Genomic DNA, 20,201 nt, shown 5'->3' on the forward strand with positions numbered 1-20,201 from the left:
GTGGAAATGCTTCTACGAACCCTCTGTTAATGTCCCAAATAGGAGACAGACAATATCTCGCGACTGTCCTAACTACAGTTGATAACAGACCACTTTCTGAACGGACCATTCTGGTACACTGAACTTGCCAGCCGTTACTGTATAGAGAATCCCTGCCCCGACTAATAGATGCTTCGGTAAGAACGTTCTCTAGTGACATCCCTTGTTCGAAAATTGGTTTACTTGAAGCCTTTATTTTTGTGTGAACCTCTCTATCTGGTTTGGATTTGGGCAGAGCAAGTTGTCGTCATCACCGACATCGCAGCAACTGCGATTTCAGCGAGGGGGCTGCACAACACGCCCAAGATGCTGCATGTGCGTCACAGTGCTTCTCTGAGAATCTCCATGGTGCTCACGATTACATGCCTATGGCCAATTTTTCCTAATATTTTTACTCCAGTGTATACCATAGCAACAAAACAAGAATAACTTTCTATAGGAACGTGCTGTACATAACATTTAGTAGTGTCACATTAAGGCATCACCGTCACGGTTGCTTTAATACCGAGAAAGCAATGAAAGCGTTTTTCTTTACTCCTATATTCGTAAAAGAAACCCCTGACAAAGGCCTTTGTACTATGGGGCCTTCTGTAAGGCCGTTTTCTTTGTTAGCAGCCGTTTTAGGAAGGCCCCGAGTTAACAAAGGGTGGTCATAAGGGAAGCGCTTCGGTTCGGCGTCAGCGCCTCAATGCTGCTCTCTCATTTGTGGCACAAAACATAAAAATTCAAGAAAAGCTAACGTACAGACGACAAAGTAAAGACACACATCGTCTGCTTTCACTACAGCGCGAAGGGCCATCGATCAGCATGGACCAAAGCAGACGAAACGATTCCAGGTCAGCAGACAACGGGCCCCTCGAAGCAGACGGCCGAAGAAGAACGTAAAATCGATGCTGCTTCCCGTTCCTGGAACTGCGCATAAGCGCGGGATGCTTTGTGTGTTTGGTTGCCGTCGTAAACCTGGTACGTGTTTCCGTGCACGTCTCCTCCCACATAATGTCCAAGGTAACCTGTGTGACGAAAAATGGTGGGTGCGATGTATTGGTTATGGGAGTACGCATAGAGCTGCACACACGCAACGGGCAAGGCGGTCATCGCTCACGTCTGGCTCGACGAGTTACTCAATCATCGAGCAGTCGTCTGTATCGCACAGACGTCTTAGAGACTCAGAGAGTATTTCCGGCCGCATTCGTGCCCCGACAGTTGTTGTTGCTCCCAAGTGCAATGGCTCGAATCTATGAAAGGGAGATGACAATGGCCGGCATGTAGAAGAGATGAGAGACGGGGACAAGAAATCTAAAGCACTGTTTTCGACAATGACAAAAAAGTAGGAAAGTGGGCAAAACGGAAAGACAGCGAGATTAACCCAGATAGGAGTATCCGGTTTGCTACCCTGTACCATATAAGGGAAGAAACCGAAGCTTAAAATCTAGAAAGAGCAAATACCCCATCACGCCGTGCAAAACACAAATGCGAAATAGAGAAAAAACGTCACGCTGAAGTGTTGTACTCATGCGCACAGGCCAGCTGGTCGGAAGAAGCACACTGTCTTCTGTGTTGAATCGCTTACGTGATGCCTTTCTTCTGGGCACGAAATTATTATAGACTATAGTGACATCCACCAATAGAGGGTTGCCAGTGCAGCATTCAATGTGGCTAGCAGAAACACATGTAGTATTATATGAAGCGAACATAAATTAAAGACGAAAATGCATTGAGGGGCTTATTCGTTGTTTTAATTGAAATACAGAAATGCTAATGTAAACGGAAATAAAAATGACCGTAAGAACAACTTGGCTTTTCTAGGAGCCCAATTCGCATCCCCTGCCTTACGCGTTCGACGATCTTCTAAAATGAGTTCGTAGCGACGGCTGTTCCTACAACGCAGGGCCACAGACACCCCCAACGTGGAAGATGCTGTGAGAATGATTTGCTTGACATTGAGGAGTAAGCAAATGTCGAGTTCGTGGTTCGGGCTGTCACCCATTACATCGAGAAGGGAGGAGCACTGCCCCTTTAGTCTTGCATAGGAAAAAAGATAAGACATATTGATGACCAAATCAAGAGTATTCTAAAGAGGGGCACCTTTTTGTCGAATGTTGAAAACGAAATGACAGAAAATTAAGGTTGAGGAGAAAAATAAGCTAACTTAGGAGATTGCAAACATGCTCAACTCATTGCGACAGTACCGATATTTTTTTTCAAAATGCCAATTTCGTTGGGATGCACGCAAATGTCACCGAGATGCTTCAGTGGCGAATGAAGTTGTGGAGCACCCGCCTCGGCTACGGGAGGTTGTGGGTTCGATTCCCACCGCCACCAGTTACCCTCTGGTTCTCACGTGGGCACACATGTACACCGGCCTGGCGTTGTACTTTCTTCGGGGATGATATGCTGCGAAAAAGGAGTTTGAGCCCTAAATTCCCGTCGGAACCCTCATGAGCATAAAAAAAATGACGTTTGGGCCGCTCCCACGGCTGCCATTTCCTATGCGGCGCCCCAAAGCGCACCTAATGAGGCGGGGACGCCTTAGGTTGAAAAACAGAATTTTGATTGGAGCGAAATGGGAAAAGGCTAGCGTATACTTGAATTTAGGTGAGCGTTAATCAACTTCGGGTTGTCGACTTTGATCTGGATCTCTCCACTACACACCAGAATTTGTTCCTCTCACAATCCCGTTTTGTTGATCATACGCCCTTAATCTCGATCGAAGCCAGCAGCTGTCTGTGCAGCCTGAACTGGGTTGATATTTCGATGATAGTGTAGCTGACGAATAAGTCATGGCTAGTGATCACTGGGGGGTAAACATTCCATACGAACAGGCTGATAGTTATGGCGGCCATTTTTTCGTTGATTCCGCCAGTTCCCGCAGGAACTGTCAAAAGGAGGCTGCTTCAGAGAAGTGCAGAAAGTTTCTGTCTACAGGATGTTTCTCATAACCCCACCGCTCCTATGTGACATTAAACTCCACGAACAAATAAACTGAAGCTCACACGCGAGCTTCTCCTGACATCACGGATTGTTATGGGATCTGGCCGGCCCTAGTGAAGGATTTATTGGTGAATTATAACTGCACTGCAAAGGGTATGGCGGTGGAGGGGGGGGGGGGGGGTAAGAGAGCCTATGGGGCAATCACGAAACTGAAGGACTGGTGAGGTGGCTGTTCGTAGCAGAAGAGCGATTTGTTGAACAAAAATGAATTTCGATAGCGTGCGAAATTGGGCGAGTTGGTTGCAGCTTATACGATTTCAGCACGAACAGGACAGCGACACAGGGGAAATGCAATTACGCAGATCTAACACGCACTCTCGGAATCTGCGGGGGGCGAAGGTTTTGTGAAGCGGCCACTTGAATGGCATCGTATGGAACACGATGCTTACGACTTACGCCCCAATTTCCGAGTAAGCAAGACGCAATCTGACGCAGTGCTTTATGGTTTTGCACCGTATCGTTCTCAACGTTATTGGGATGCAACATTTATGTCGACTTGCTGCACCATTCGCCATCAAATCAGAAATGGAACCATCTTGTAATGCTAATGCCCATTGTGAAACATCGACGAAGTGACGACATCATAACGAAGACGATGTTTGTCCTAGGGAAGAATGGTGAAGACAGACGTATGCTGATAAAAGTACGGCGCGAATGACTGGGCTAAGGTTGACTATTATTTTTTCTCGTTTTATTCCTGCGTCCACGCCCTATTGGAAGCTGGAGCCATTGCACATGCTCTCACGTGAATGTGACCTCCTGTCAACGTGCTACGAGATTTAACGCACTCGCTTATTTGGCAGGACATCAGCTGCTGCGGGTTTAAATGTTTGGGAGGTTTCGATAAGAAAGCTTCGCTTTCAAAAAAAGAAAGCTCGAGACTTAAGGCACTCACCTATTCGTCAGGATATCAACAGCTACGGACATAAATGTATCGGAGGTTTCCGTAGGAAACCTTCGCTTTCAATAAAACAAAAGCTCAATACCTAAGGCACTCGCCTATTCAGCAGGACATCAGCAGCTATGCCCTTAAGAGTATGGGAGGCTTCGCTAGGAAAGCTTCACTTTCAAACAAGAAACGTACAAAAGCTAGACTTAATGCAGTCGCTTATTCAACAGGGTATCAACAGCTGCGGCTTTAGAAGTATGGGCGGTTTCGATAAGACAGCTTCTCTTTCAAAATAAGAAAGCTCGAGACTTAAGGCACTCACCTATTCGGCAGGACATCAGCAGCTATGGACATAAATGTATGGGAGGGTTCCATAAGAAAGCTTCATTTTCTAAAAAGAAAGGTAAAAACACTCAATACCTTAGGCACTTGCCTACTCGGCAGGACATCAGCAGCTATGGTCTTAATCGTATGGGAGGTTTCTATAAGAAAGCTTCACTTAAAAAAAAAGACAAAAGCTCGAGACTTAAGGCAGTCGCTTATTCGGCAGGGCATCAGCAGCTGCGGCTTAAAAAGTATGGGAGGTTTCGATAAGAAAGCTTCGGTATCAAAAAAAAAAAAAACCTCGAGACTTAAAGCACTAGCCTGTTCCGCAGGACATCAGCAGCTAAGGCTTTAGGAGTATGGGAAGTTTCCATAAAAATGCTTCGCTTTCAAAAAAGAAAAAGAAACTCGGAGAACGAGAGCTTGTCCTTTGTGCATATATTTTCGCTGCGTTATTGACCTCTTCGCACTACTCTCATGCTGAACTCCAACAACCTTGCCGCATTTATCATTTGGAGAACAATTATACCTACCGCTAAAATACGCAAATACTCATCTTTACACGCATGAAAGAATTTCATTCACGATAACGGCGAATACTTGGGAAGATGCACTGAAGTCGGTGACGTCGCCGTCCCCGTGGATGCGCAAAATCTTTAAAAAAGACGGCTTTCTCTTTTTCACAATAATATCATCATTTTCCTCCAAGGACACGAAAAATGCCACACAGCAGTGTAAAAGCCGGAGAGATATTGCTGAGATCATAGACGTGCCGTTCAGGCCCACCGCCATACAATAGCTAATCGCGGACGCGTTCCGCGAAGCCGCAGAAGCGCTGCGGGGTTTCTGAACATCCAACAGCCCACGAGAATGCTCGGTAATTGACCGCAGGATCGACCGAACGCTCGAGCGTGTGTGTGCGCGTCCTGCCAACGTTCTTCTACCATTCTCCTCTCTCTGTCTCTCTGTCCCCTTTCCAGGTGCGGCGGGGCCAACCATGTAGATCTGCATTTTCCCTTGTGACCACAATTTTTTTTTTCTCTCTCCGGAGCATGCACCCTACCATATCTGAGCGAAAAAAATAAAGAAGACTTGCGACCTAACGCTAAAATCGACGGAACCTAAAGTGCACAATTGCGTGAGAAATGTGTTTTCGATGTCGTCGGCCTTCCTCTAGTCGATCGCCGTCCCAAGGAAGCCGCTATCTCGCTCTCGGCCGTTCGATGCAAACGACGCGCTCGCGTGGGCGTGGTCTCTCAGTGCGCCGTGCTGAGATCAGTGCCGTGAAGGTTGCCTGGCACTGACTTCGCTCGCCTTCGTGTCCGCGGTTCGTTAATAATGCCTACCTGTCGACTTCGCCGTCGGGCCCTCCTCGGCCCTTCGTCCGTTCCTTTCTTTTCTATCTTCCAGCGTCGATGCACACGCCTTAGTGGGCGGCTTGGTACTCAATAATTACGTTCTTCGCCCCGCCGTACGTCCGCAGAAACCACGCCATCATGGCGTGAACGAACGTTCAGAAAGCGGGCGATGTCGTTGTGTATCGTTTCGTAAACGGAGGTTGGTGGTAAATTATGCAGGATGGGTCACCGGTTTGCGACTGCCTTTGTAAAGATCCACCGTGGTGGTTTAGCGGCTACGATGTTCCGATATGGTGTCGGCTATGGTATTTCGCCCCCATTCGACCGCATTTTGGTGGGGCCGAAATGCGAAAACGCCTGTTTCGCATTCATTGGGGGCACGTTAAATATCTCCCGGTGGCCCGAAATTCATCCGGAGTCGTCCACTATGGCCTTTCAAATAACCAAATAGCCAAATAATCAAATGGCCGTTTTGAAACCCAAACTCACTGAATCCGCTGAATCCGTTCGTTCCCTTTGTAAAGACGAGACCTGAACAGGTAGGCTCCTTGCACGTAGCAGGCTGTGGGACGTCCGATAGTAGCCGAGGTTCCAAGTCCGGCATGAATGAAGAAGGCGTGCCATTCGTTTTTGTTATTACGTCCGAGGATGTTAACGTCGAATCCGACTACTGCATGGTCTTGCTGGCGTTGTCTCTTTCAGGTATTCCCACCACAGCATCCTGCCCTGTGGGCACGATGTGCGCGCAATTCGCGCTTCCAAACTGCGGAGTCTCGTCGACGTCGTCGCCCAGCGTCGGCCTCCTGCTCCAGCAGCACCGCGTCCTGCCGCCTCCAACGTTGAATTGTAGCGTGCCCCAGCACGCGATGCAGCACGTTGTTCCTGCCTTTGGGCACGCGTGGGCGCCTGCCTCTGCTTCGGCGCGATTATAGCGTTTCACTGGAGCTCCTTGGTAGGAGTCCTTAAAACACGCGGAGGGCATGTTTGCGCAATCTGGAAGGTGAGGAGCGGCCGACGCTTTGCCGGAGAGACACCGCACCAGCAGGTGCCATGCCGTACTTATACAGCTCATGCGAAAATAATTGCACAAGCCGGCAGAGTGTACGCAGTCTGTGTTAAAATGTGCTCCGGCAAGCGAAGCAGTCTAACCTGAGGATCTTAGGAAACAGCTTCTTCTCTGCCCCAGTCTGTGTCAATGGAGCACGAACACGCTATGACATATTCTACCACCTGAAGTTCAAATTGTGACACGAAGGGAAGTTTTACAGTTAGGGTAAGCAACGTTCTTGAGAAAACGTTTTGAATATAGAGAAATTTGCATTTCATGCATGATTGTCGACGACGTCGACTATTTGACTGGAGTGTCCTTATGATTGTCATCGCAATAAAATGCATAAAACGCGTGAATCGTCTCAACGCACTGGCTTGCACAGAAGGAAATGTTTAAGGAGGGTCTACTCCACCGCCGAGGCATGCGCTTCGTGGTGTAATGGTTAAGGTGTCAGGATGTTATGGTAGTGGTTCTCTGTTCAGATCTTGTCATGGGACAATCATATTTACATTTTTTTTAATTTTTATATTTTTTTCTGGAACATCACGGCGAAGGCAACGCCAGCGGCAAAATTTTGCTTGGAGTCTTCAATAATTACTATCGCAATAGAATGCACTGCAGAGTACATCAAGGAGGATAAACTACTTTAATTGGGTCATTTCCCGGCCATTTTCTTATTAAGCATTCTGGATGATTCGACAAAATCTTGAGGTCACATAACGGTTAAATGAACGATTGTCGACTGTATTACAACAAATTATATAATGCACTGCCCCTAATTTTTTGTAGTTAAAGGTGTTTTTAACATTCATAGAAGGCAAAAAAAAAAGAAAGCAGAGGTGAGAAATGACATGTGAGTGCATTAAACCTGAATAGTGACCTGGAGGCAAGTACCGTATTTACTCGAATGTTACGCAACCACGATTGTAACGCGAGGGTCGGCTTTTCCGTCCGCGAAATAAAAAATAAATGAATAAAGTGCCAATGCAAGGCGAGATAAAGGGAAAGAGAAATTGTACCTTTATTCAAGGAATTAATTTAGAAGCGAGTTCTCTTCACTTATCCTCACCGTCTGGGAAGGAGACGGAGCTTCACTTGCATGGTATTCCCAAGTGATCACTTTGGGAGATAGTTTCCCTGTCGGAACATTTCGCGTGACTCGGCACCGAAAGCGTCCCCGACAAATCTTTCTGGCGCTGTGCCAAGCTTTCTATCAGTGCCAAGCCCACTGTCGGCCCCATACTTCGAGGGGGTTCCGTGCTCAAACAAGAAAAGTCTGGCGAAAGCGAAACTACTTGCGATAGGGATCGCCCGAGAATCAAGTCATCCGTGCCATCAAGCTCGCTTGAGATTCGTACGTCTTAAACGACCGCGCAACCATTTCGTTCGGGGACAGTACCAGGACACTACGAGGTCCTTCCGACCAACTCCGCATTTACAAAGGGCCTCCCATTGGTGTCATCATCCGAGAATTGTCGACTCATTGATGTCGAGCCGCGGAGCCATGGTGGAGTCTCCCAGCTCATCGGCCATCAAATTTACTCGTCTCTCGAAGCGTGCGTCATACCCATTGTTATGAGTCGCCATAACGTTGCGAATGAACGTATTCGACACGCAAAAGGATGCAGTGTAATGCAACACCGTAGCCGTGACACCAGTCGTAAGCACAGGGAAAAATGACGTTTGATTCCAACAAAAAAAGAAGTTTCGACTTTGGTCGACTTGTCCGTGGATTGAATCGCCACGTAAACGCATAGGTTGCCGACGTAATGCTAAAAACTGCGGAATTCAGAATATTTTTTTTTTTCGATATCGTAAATCCTACCGTTATTGGAATGAAAGGCGTGTGTCGAGTTCAAGCAACGAAACTCAAGGAAAGAAAAAAAACACTAGCGTTACAATCGCGTAAATACGGCACTTGCATCCCTCGCAAGCACCGGCTTCATCCGGGGCGACACCATCGAATCAATTGCCGTCCCGCAACACCCCATAAGTGCGCTGATCCAATTCGCAAGTTTTCTTCGCGACGCACCGTGCAACATAAGCTCGACACGATTGCGAGCGAGCGAGCTTGTAAAACGATCCGCGCACCCCCTAGTGGGCAAACGTAGCGTTACGTGCCCCCGTGGTTACTGCCACCCGAAGTATAGAAAGGCCGGAAGCAGAGCGAAATATTTACATACTAAGCGCATTCGTAAACACATCGAGGCAGCAGGGAACACGCGAACGTCACACGAAAAGGAAACGCAATCTCTCTCGGTTGAACGTTGACTGACAAGCTTTGTCGAGTCATCTTTGCTTCTTTCGTGGCTTCGTCTGTAGAAAAATAAAAAATAATATACGCCTTTGGTTGCAAAGGAAAGAAAAATGGAAAGTTAAATGTTCTGAAGCATCATAAAAAACGAAAGACGACTGAAAGGTGGCCTTTGCCCCGGAGCTAGCACTCCCAGCTCTCCATAATGGAAATATGATCTCCGCCAGCTTCCCCCCCGCTGTGTTCGATGTCCGCGGTCGATTGCGCGTCGCACGAAATCGGGCCTCGACGCAACGCGTCCCGCGCGTGTAGCGTCATCGCGCTCGTGAGCGTGTCGATAAAATTTGCGTATACGCGGACTCAAAACTCAATTAAAAACAAAAAAAAAGAAAATTCCGGGTAAGGTGCTCCGCTGGAAGGCATCGCTCTATCGTGCGCACGTATAATCTGCGTTATGGAGGCCGCGTTGCCGAAACGAAAAAATAATAATGCCGATGCGCCTGCAGCTCTCTTTTACGAGAAAGAAAAATTTCGATAAAAATTGGGCGAAGCGATGTGTCGCAAGCGCAAACGTACGAGCGAAGCCCAGCGGCAAACGCGAGGCGCTACTGAATGAGAGTCATATTTCATAGTCCGTGCAAGAAGGGTAAAGCCTCGCGAGATGAGGGCGTGGAAATTCAAAAGAAACTTCAGGGTTGTCAGATAAACAAGACAGAAGGACAAATATAAACTACAGAGTGCCGCAAGACTGGTGTATCGCACGAGGAAACGAAATCAATATCGGTGCAAGTCAACTATAGGGAAAGTATATACTTAAACTATATATATGAGGGGGGGTGGTGAGGGGGCATGTGTCGAAACAACGTAAGAATATAGGAAAGCTATACTTTCGTAGCATCACGTTGATATACTTTGCATCATTACGTCGAGAACAGTGTTAGCTGAGAGCGGAACCCTAAGGCCTACAAGCATTTGCAAATGCATTAGTTAGCTGATAGCGGAGCACTCGCAGAGATCCCTCTAGTGGCAAGAAGTTTAGATAAAGGTCGTTAGGCTTTCGACCGAAGTCCGGTCTTGCTTAGGTTGAAGGCTGGACCCCGGTCGAGACGTAGGAATAACAAAGTTTTTGATTCGCGTATATATATATATATATATATATATATATATATATATATATATATATATATATATATATATATACTAACCACCTAAGTATCTATCGACCTCTACCGTGTACAACGACGCCTACCCGCTCACTCCGAATCTTCTTCTGCTCAAGTTATAGAGTAGTAAGCAGAAAAAAGAATCACGCATATTTTTCACTTACTTTAACAATCAATGTTTTAAATAATATCACAACATATCGCGAAGAGAGCGCTCCTTTATACTGCAATAGATTTAGCTTTTCAAATGATCATGTTACTGACTGTATGGAGCTGTCTTCCACTGAAATAGCCATTGTTGTCCGAAACAAAGTTCCACAGTCGTGGATCAATTAGCTGGAAGGTTGTTTTTCATTCTTCTGCCTGTAACCACGCTTAAGTATACGAGAGGATGTCCCGCATACTTTAACCGACTTCGGGGGAAGCTGCCAAATTGTTTGTTGTTTTTTGGCACTGTTGTTTGTTGTAACTTCCTTGAGCACTGTACTATTTATCTGTATAGGACGGAACACTCGTCATTGTGGGACATTTACCGCTGACAAGTACATGCCATGGAAAGCTCTCTGTTTTTCCCGCGGAAATAGCCTGTCAGGTTAAGCGAGAAGGAAAAACTATTGTACGTTGCCGACCATACCTAGCTGCCGTCACATTCACACCGTGTCCTCCACGTGCCTAAAGTCGAAAAATACCTAAGTTCTTACGAGACTGCTCACACGACATTTCGGACTGTATTGCGTTTGATGAAGGTTCCGGATATCGAAAACATAGACAAAATACTGCGAAGCCGTAGGGCGCGCTATGAAGAAATTGCGATATAGTTGCTTTTCTATAAACCAATTGGGATTTCAGTTCACAGATGGTGCCTGCATTGTGACGTCATGACGCAGAAAGAGGTGACGCAGTAGCAGAAAAGTGCAAGGTTTCGCCAAACGCTCCGGCTTGCTCGGTCGTTCATTAAGCTGCTACTTCGGGCCACGCAATAAGATGCGGCATTGCAGGTGACCGAGCGAGCTAGAATGAGTGCCTGAACGTCGCAGTGTTTTGATCCCACGTGAACACTTTCTACACCATGGCGTCGTGACATTTGAAACATGCGGTACGTGAAGTAAAACTGAAGCCGCAAGGTTCCTTGAAAATATATGGTGTAGTTAATTACTGAAAGTGCTCAAAGGCTTGGCACTACTTATTCTAGGATTTCAATGTTCAGGGCTTTCACTTTAGGGCTAACCGCAACAAAATGTTGTGAAACGTAGAAAGTCTAGTTTAAGTAGTTAAGATAGCTTAGATGTAAAGAAGCACCTGTGCGAAATTTGACGTTTGAAATACGAGCGGAAGTGTAAGGGAAATCACGGAAAACAGCCATTTTTCCTATCGAAACTAAAAAACAAAATCTTTATCGCTTGAGTGAAGTGACGCATTTGAGCTAAAGCGCGTGGCTCCTCAGTGGGACCTCCGAGATTGGGCGGCACTTTAGGCGCGCTGAAAAATCTCGGAGGCTGCGTGCTGGGACATACTCGAACGTTATAGCGACAACCACCAGGTGCGCGCGTCGCCTGCTTAGGTGTAGTTCAAAAGCTGTCAACGCGAAAACTATACAGTCAACAGCCCTGCGGCATCACCAATTAGGTTTCGGTGGTATACACATACTACTAATTTATAACAAATGTAGGCCATGTGAAACGTCACTCCAGTTGGCCTTTAAACGCAGAAAAAGTGAAGAGTTCGAAATAGCCGCCCAGGGCCCTTTATGAACGTCAGCACTTACTAGTTAAAGCATTATTGGCTCAGCATGTGGAGGACATAAACTGAACGTCGCACCAACTATGGTCAGTAATCGAAAAAGTCATCGACATATTCTGCTGAGCACGAGGTCGCGGGATCGAATCCCGGCCGCGGCGGCCGCATTTCGATGAGGGCGACATGCGAAATTATCCGTGTACTTAGATTTAGGTGCACGTTAAAGAACCCCAGGTGGTCGAAATTTCCGGAGTCCTCCACTACGGCGTGCCTCATAATCAGAAAGTGGTTTTGGCACGTAAAACCCCATAAACTAATCGACATATTCTAGAAAACAATTTATGCATGAATCCCCCGGTGAACGCTTATGTACCAGAGATAATGTTGATTGAATATTCACCTTTCGAAGGCTCCCTTCTAAAGAAACATTTAACGGTTTGGACGCATCGCAATGGTGATTTGCAACTATAATGCCTGACTTAGTATTCGCCGTCTGTGTATCGTTGTGGCTTCCTCACGGATTCAACAGTATTCTTTCTGGTTCTTTCTTTTCTTCGCAGGTAGGTAACATTCCGCTTCACTGCATATCTTCAGAGCACGTGGACAATACTAGTGACTCACCTTCTGCTGAGTCATCTATGGTGAGTAAGTGAGGTCTGCATGATCAGGAGACTCGTATGATACAGCGAGAGATCTTGCGTTTGAAATCGCATGCCTGCTGCTTGTGGTCTTCACTTCACGGTGCATACATGTGTGTACGCAACTGTCTTGTGCAATTTATTTGTTTAATATTATTAAATAAAAAGCATACTTCTGCGTACGTCAATGTACAGAAGGATGTTCCAGAGAACACTGCTGAAAGGGGGTCTCTATTAAAAAAATGCATACTGTACACAAAATATGTGGCACGACAGAGGCAGCAGTGTATTGGTACCGGTTAAAGGGAATAATGAAAACAATCTGATAGTGCACAAGAATAACACCCACTGTGTATTCGTACTCGATAAAACGAAACGAAACTGGCCCAATGAAGAAAGGAAATCAGGTACACAATCAAGCAGAACGTAAAACACAGGAAACGTGCAGGCAAAAGAAAAAGGAACAAAAATTTGATTTCCATGCCAAGCTGTGATTTCATAACGCAGAAAGTGTTATTTATATGTCTTTTATACAAACTGAACAACGCTTCATTAGAGGTGCCAGTGTGCCACTTCTGTGCAGTAGTGGCAACCAATAAACTAAACATACTAGGATGCGGGCAAAATGAGCCCTCTCGCCTAGTCATGGCTCAGTTCGATTTCACTTATAAAGGGCTTGAGGCGTTTCTACACAAAACCGCTTTCCTGAAAGCAGTATTACGTTTAAGGGGATGATCGACATGCTGCGTTCTGTTAACAACGGCAAAAAAAAAGTTATTTTCTTGTAGAGCTTCCAGCCAGTAATTAGCTTTTGCAGCCGTTTACACCGGTGATTTAATTCATTATCAAAGAAATCGTTACCTGACTGTAAAATTAATGAAGGTCTAAATGCTCAATTATTACGAATGATAACTAGGAAGACTAGAAAGTATCATCTGACCCGCCTTGGATGTGTTTCGATGGTGTTTGCAGCGCCCAGGAATCCAGGAATGAAGAGATGCAATTTGGACTCATTTGTTGACATTATATCATAGTTAGTGACTGAGCAGGTTATGTTCAATAGTAAACCGTCGACCTTGATGACCGTAGGAGCTGTCAGGTCGAGTTAAAATCAGGTTAACAGAAACTCGCAGATTTCACCTGGAAGGTCGAAGCGCTTCCTTTAGTATAATGAAACCCTACGAACTTGACTAACTATATAAAAAAAATGCAAGTACAGGAAAAAGTGAGACAATTTCATACCGCTGCGTTACCACTGACATAATATGGATAAGAGAAGAAGCTTATATAAACTCTTAATGCGTAGGCAGTACACAGACGTGTTAAAAGAGGCGCCACGTGGAGCTGACTGCGTTCACAAGACAAGCCCTAGACACCAAACACGAAAATTGGAACAGCTCCTATTTGAAAAGAGATCTGAAGAATAGAGACAAAGCCGATTTACCAAGCCAGTTAGAAGGCCTGCTCCCCCGGGTCTCATCAGATCATCAGGATTAGGATTTTCCGCTCTGTGCTTTCGGATTTGTTTCGAAATTGCGATCTTGCATCCAACGAGAAGACTCATTGACCTTAGTTAAGGCAGTCGCAGCTGATCTACATTGTTTACGTCTTTTAGTTCTTTGCTTTCTTTTTTGATGATTGAAGCAAGCTTAGAAGTGACAAAGGAAACAAGGCCTACAAAACGCGTGGTGCGCAAACGCTCACATTAGTTCAATATTTAGAATTCAAAATAAATTTAAGCTTAAAGTAAAGTTCCAAGTGGTTGGTGTACCTCAGCAGAACTGCGCTCTTTGCAATGTCACAATGACGTTCGCAGCTCGGCTATTGTTCTTTTTCTTTAAACAGAACTACACTGGTCCCTATCTCAGCGTTCTCTATAAAGGCCAGCATGTAATATAATACACACCATATTCCGCGCAGAGACAGGAAATGTCGTTCTCCACTAACAGCGTGGAAGCTTGGCACGAGTGCTCTATTATGACGTAGGACAATGAGAGCATAAAATTTTCTAGAATATGGCTTGTATAGGATAGCAACAAAAATATTGTAAAAAAGTGACGAGAAAAGAAGTGCGAACGCACTCCTACAATGCACAACTTCGTACGGGACGGTGGCACCACCTGGCGGGCATGACAGAAAACTTCCCCACTGCGCTGCTCCTCTCTGACCCGAGAGGGCGGGGATGTGCTTTAGAACAACGTCTGCATTTTATTTTTTACACCTCTTCCATTTGGCAAGATATTGACGGGTGGTATGTCTAAGCCGACACTACGCCGGCTACTTCTTGGCGCTCCTGATAAGAACTCATATGTTTCAGTTAAATGACTTTGCGAGCATAATTTTGCAGTAATCCGTGTGTGTCCCGCGACAATCAATACACAAAGAACGACGTTGCCTGAAACAAAAATGACAACCATTCCACTCTGTGAAGATGGAATGGCAGTGAAAGCACTTTGCTTTTCGTTGGAGAGCTTTGACTGTCGTCAGCTTTCGCTGACATTCCATCTTCACAGAGTGGAATGCCTGTCATTTGTTTGAAGTGTTTCGTGATGGGAGTTGATGTGTTTGAATGGATGATTTAGTAAAGGCAGGGGTTGATGTTTGATAGATACTCTTTCTTTTATACTTCTTTATGATCACTGTGATATACGCTCAGTTGTTCGACTGTCACCCTAGAGAGGTGGTTGGGTAAAATGAAATCACTGCACGTCCGGTGATGCGTGGTAGGTATCGTGGGGTTAGAGTAACATTGCAGGCCAAACTCTTCCAACATGTATTGCATGAACCATTTCTTCTCTGGCTTAGAAATGTTGTACTTCGGGAGTACGAACTATACGTGCTGTCCATTCCAACGATTGCGCAGCTCTTGAATAGCTCACACCATCACTTAATCAATGGCTCCTATCCCCATAGACGCGACTTCCCTGTCACGACGATAGAAGAGAAGTGAATTGGACGCCGGATTGATGAGCGGCAACGGAGCCACCTGTGGAAGACTACGACGCTAGAGCCATTGCTGATGATGAAAGCTTTTTCCACAATGGAGCCAGCTGTCGAAGAAGACGACACTCGGGCCATTGCTGATGATGAAAGATTTTTGCACAATGGAGCCAGCTGTGGAAGAAGACGAAGCTTGAGCCATTGCTGATGATGAAAGCTTTTTGCACAATGGAGCCAGCTGTGGAAGAAGACGACGCTCGAGCCATTGCTGATGATCAAAGTTTTTTGCACAACGGAGCCAGCTGTGGAAGAGTACGACGCTCGGGCCATTGCTGATGATGAAAATTTTTTGCCCAACGGAGCCAGCTGTGGAAGAAGACGACGCTCGTGCCATTGCTGATGATGAAAGTTTTTTGCACAACGGAGCCAGCTGTGGAAGACTACGACGCTCGGGCCATTGCTGATCATGAAAGTTTTTTGCACAACGGAGCCAGCTGTGGAAGAAGACGATGCTCGGGCCATTTCTGATGAAGTTTTTTGCACAATGGAGCCAGCTGTGGAAGAAGACGAAGCTCGAGCCATTGATGATGATGAAAGCTTTTTGCACAACGGAGCCAGCTGTGGAAGACTACGACGCTCGGGCCATTGCTGATGATGAAAGCTTTTTGCACAACGGAGCCAGCTGTGGAAGAAGACGATGCTCGGGCCATTTCTGATGAAGTTTTTTGCACAATGGAGCCAGCTGTGGAAGAAGACGAAGCTCGAGCCATTGATGATGATGAAAGCTTTTTGCACAACGGAGCCAGCTGTGGAAGACTACGACGCTCGGGCCATTGCTGATGATGAAAGCTTTTTGCACAACGGAGCCAGCTGTGGAAGAAGGCGACACTCGAGCCATTGCTGATGATGAACGTTTTTTGCCCAATGGAGCCAGCTGTGGAAGACTACGACGCTCGGGCCATTGCTGATGATGAAAGTTTTTTGCACAACGGAGCCAGCTGTGGAAGAAGACGATGCTCGGGCCATTTCTGATGAAGTTTTTGCACAATGGAGCCAGCTGTGGAAGGAGACGAAGCTGGAGCCATTGATGATGATGAAAGCTTTTTGCACAACGGAGCCAGCTGTGGAAGACTACGACGCTCGGGCCATTGCTGATGATGAAAGTTTTTTGCACAACGGAGCCAGCTGTGGAAGAAGACGATGCTCGGGCCATTGCTGATGATGAAAGTTTTTTGCACAACGGAGCCAGCTGTGGAAGAAGACGACGCTCGGGCCATTGCTGATGATGAAAGTTTTTTGCACAACGGAGCCAGCTGTGGAAGAAGACGACGCTCGGGCCATTGCTGATGATGAAAGTTTTTTGCACAACGGAGCCAGCTGTGGAAGAAGACGACGCTCGGGCCATTGCTGATGAAGTGTCTTGCACAACGGATCCAGCTGTGGAAGAGGACGACGACGATGAACGCGCGAGCAGTGGCACTAGCGCGTTTGCGTGGTTGGCGCCGAGAATTTTTACGTCCTTTTTGAAAAATTTGTACGACACATCTTTTTCAAGAACATCTATTCGTACGCGTGTGCATGGGACCCCGTTGGGTCCCACGTGTGACGAGAATAATTCAAGCGTGCGTTAAAGGTTCCCGAGCCCACAGGGGTATGTGCCATTGAGCTTGGAGCACTGTCACCAGGATCGGCCCACACGATAATTTTTTCTGTTGCCAGACACCGAAAACACTACGGAAGGTTAGTTATATACAGCTATCGCTGTATAAAGGAAGAGGGAAAACAAAGGAAACCATCGAGGAAATAATATAAAAAGAACTCATGTTGAAATTGTAACACTTGGGCACAGTAGACAAAACAACATCTTTATTTACGATGTTCTTTGAGTGCGGCTACAGCAAGTACTATTTACGCTAGCTTTAAGGAATTCCGAGCGTGTGGTCGTAATGACGATTGTAATAATAATGATGATGACGAAAACCTGCACCAGCTAAGTGTACAGCGAGCTCTTTATTCGCTAGTGCCAGGGCTGTACTTAGAAGCTGACATTAGTTGTAGTGTTATCAACTACGTAAAAGCTAATTAACTAGTGAATTAACAGACACAAACAAGGTAATAACAAATTAACTAACAAATAAACTAAGTTAACTAATTAGCGTCACATATTCAGTCCAGTATGTAAGTTAGGACTGATGCACCGAATAGAGTCACCGTTCTGGAAGCTGTCCATTCCGTAAGAATGATAAAACCAGCACTTCGTTCCAAGCGCACGTATGGTACAAGCGAGGAAGTGGGACAATAGATTGTGGTGTCATACAAAAATATGGGCCGCAGTTTCACTTAATTCCTGAGCAAATCCTTTTTTTCTTTGTACGCTAATAGGGAAACATCGTCATTTCGGTGAACAGTGCACATAAGCCACGCTTTATGAACGTAACATGTAATGAAAAAGAAGGAGGGGGAAGCAAGGGAAAACGCACAAACGCATGCAGATGGGCACGCACACAGTTGTGCGCATCGCAGCGCAAAGCTTTAGGTGACCTTAAAGCATGAACGTCGTCCAAAATTCACAGCTTGCGCGGCCAAAGCGACGCGCTAGAGGAAGAGACGAGGAGGAGAGAAAAGGCGCACGTGATCCTGCCCTATAAAGCCCCTCAATTTTCCAAAAGTAGCGCCATTCTTAGATCTTTCCGCCACCCCGCTCACCCAGGCGCTTCCTCCTCCACTCCTCCTGTCGCCCCAGCCTCCTCCGCTCCCCCATTGGCCAATCTGTGTCACGTGAAAGCGGGCCCCGCGCTTTTGTATATTTTTTCTTTCCGGCGCAGAGTAGGCGCCGCGCTTTTGTATATCTTTTCTTTCCAGCGCGCTGCGACCCCCAATCTTGGGCCTGCGACCCCCATTTTTGGGCCTCCGCGACGAAGTACGGCAGGCGGTTTGAAGGAGCGCGGTAGTTTTATACAATGTGTTAGGGCCGAGTGCTTAATTGCGATGCCGTGCTGCTGCGCCTACGGTTGCCACAACAGACCCAGTGACGGCAAAAAGCTTTTTGTTTTACCATCCGCCGGGCGCAACGCAAAACGAAGAAAAGTGTGGATTCACAAGATCGGGCGGGCTGACTTCGAGCAAGTGGCAAAGAACGCGCGGCTTTGTTAAGTGACACGGCTCCTCCAACCTCTTCTTTTGACGCCCGTGTCAAAACGGGCCCGTGTCCAGTGCATTGGGGGTGCGTTAAAGAACCCCAGCTGCAAAAAAAAAAATTAATCCAGAGCCCCCATTATGGCGTGCCTTATGAGATCGTGGTGTTGGGATGTAAAACCCAAGAATCAACTTTTCTTCTGTCTTGTGTGCCTTGACTGTTCCAGTTAACGCAACACTGCTTCCTTGTGAAAACTTACAACGCAAAAGAATACAGACGCACGTAGTATACAGAGATAAAATTAGCACTTCAACAAAAGTGTTGCTGGTGCCAATGAGGGAGGGGGATAATTATTTTCTGAACCTCTTTCCAGTTGTCCCATCAAGTTACTTCTTTCTTTTCTATCAAATTCTAACCATTTGCACTGTAATAAATAAATAACGATTTCATATGCTGGAAAGTTGTTAAAATTATCTATACCGCCTATGTGTGAAAACGTTGCTCATGGCCACCACAACCTGTGCATGAGCTACGTACATCTGTAAAAGGCGCGGAACAGAAACGGCCCTGCTGCCAGGCATTGCTGACCGCAGACAGTCGGAATCTCTCACGCGCCGGCCGAACAAAAGCGTCCTGGAGGTACGTAAATTAACCTACGAAACCACGTGCACATACTTTCGCGCTGTCAAAACCTGAAACTCTGGTAATTACTCGCTTGTCTGAGCACACCGCGTGCTTGTGTCGTGTTTCAGCAACACGAACTTTCAACGTGCGCGCGCTTTACGCCTTAAATACGCCTTGAATAATGGTGCTTTTCTCTATTTCTTCCGCAAATCCGGCACGACATTCTTAAGGCCAGTTACCGACTGACAAAGCAAGATCTAGATTGAAAAAATGGCTGTGGCTTAGGTAAGGTTAAGCCCAGGATGCGAAGCATACTAGCCTTTATTTTAGTTGTTGAACCACTGTTTAGCCTGGTGAACTGCTGTTGCTTGGCTATATTTGGTTCGGCTAGACGAAGAAACAACTCATGCATTACTTCTTCGCTTTCAAGAGTGGAACGCGACAGCGTTCCCGTCGACCCGCCAAGGGGTGTAAGACAATGGGCTACAGGGCAGCGACTACGCGCCCCGCATTGGACGCGGTGAGCGTCGAGCAAAGCAGCGTTCGGCGCGGCAACGAAATGTGCGCCTGAGCAAGAGACGCACGCCTTAGAAACAGCGCGTTTCTAAGGCAACACCGCATTCACTAGAGGCGGCTTTTGTACCATCTGAAGCGTTGTACTCGTGGCTCAGTGGTAGCGTCTCCGTCCCACACTCCGGAGACCCTGGTTCGATTCCCACCCAGCCCGTCTTGCAAGAGTTGAGCCAAAGCCACTTCTCCTCTGTCGTGACGTCACGGTGTCACGTGATTTCATGGTCACCGCCGCGCCTGAGGAGCTGGGTTGAGCCCTCGTAATATGCTTCGCATAAAAACTGCTCCGCAGGACTCGAACGAACTTTTCCGCGGATTTCCTCCCGTAGCGTGTTAGCCGTCGTCTGCTACGGCAGGCCCACTGCCGGCGGCGCCACCGTCGAGGCCGCGCCGAGCGGAGGAGGAGAGAAGTGAATGGCGCTACTTTGGGAGATTGAGGGGTTTTACTGCCCTATGCACCGTCGCGCCAACCCGCGGCCACCCGAGG

General features: G+C 46.8%; 1 protein-coding gene across 1 annotated transcript in view; it reads left to right on the forward strand.

The window, feature by feature from the left end:
* The window catches only part of LOC139047009 (uncharacterized), a 72,162-nt gene extending 71,124 nt beyond the window's left edge, over positions 1-1,038 (forward strand). The window contains exon 4 of the mRNA XM_070520943.1: positions 826-1,038. Coding sequence (XP_070377044.1) covers positions 826-924 — 99 coding nt within the window. The 3' untranslated portion in view covers positions 925-1,038. The remainder of the gene's footprint in view (positions 1-825) is intronic.
* Positions 1,039-20,201: the final 19,163 nt, after the last annotated feature.

Source organism: Dermacentor albipictus, chromosome 6 (genome assembly GCF_038994185.2).
Source record: "Dermacentor albipictus isolate Rhodes 1998 colony chromosome 6, USDA_Dalb.pri_finalv2, whole genome shotgun sequence".
Taxonomy (NCBI): Eukaryota; Metazoa; Arthropoda; class Arachnida; order Ixodida; family Ixodidae; genus Dermacentor; species Dermacentor albipictus.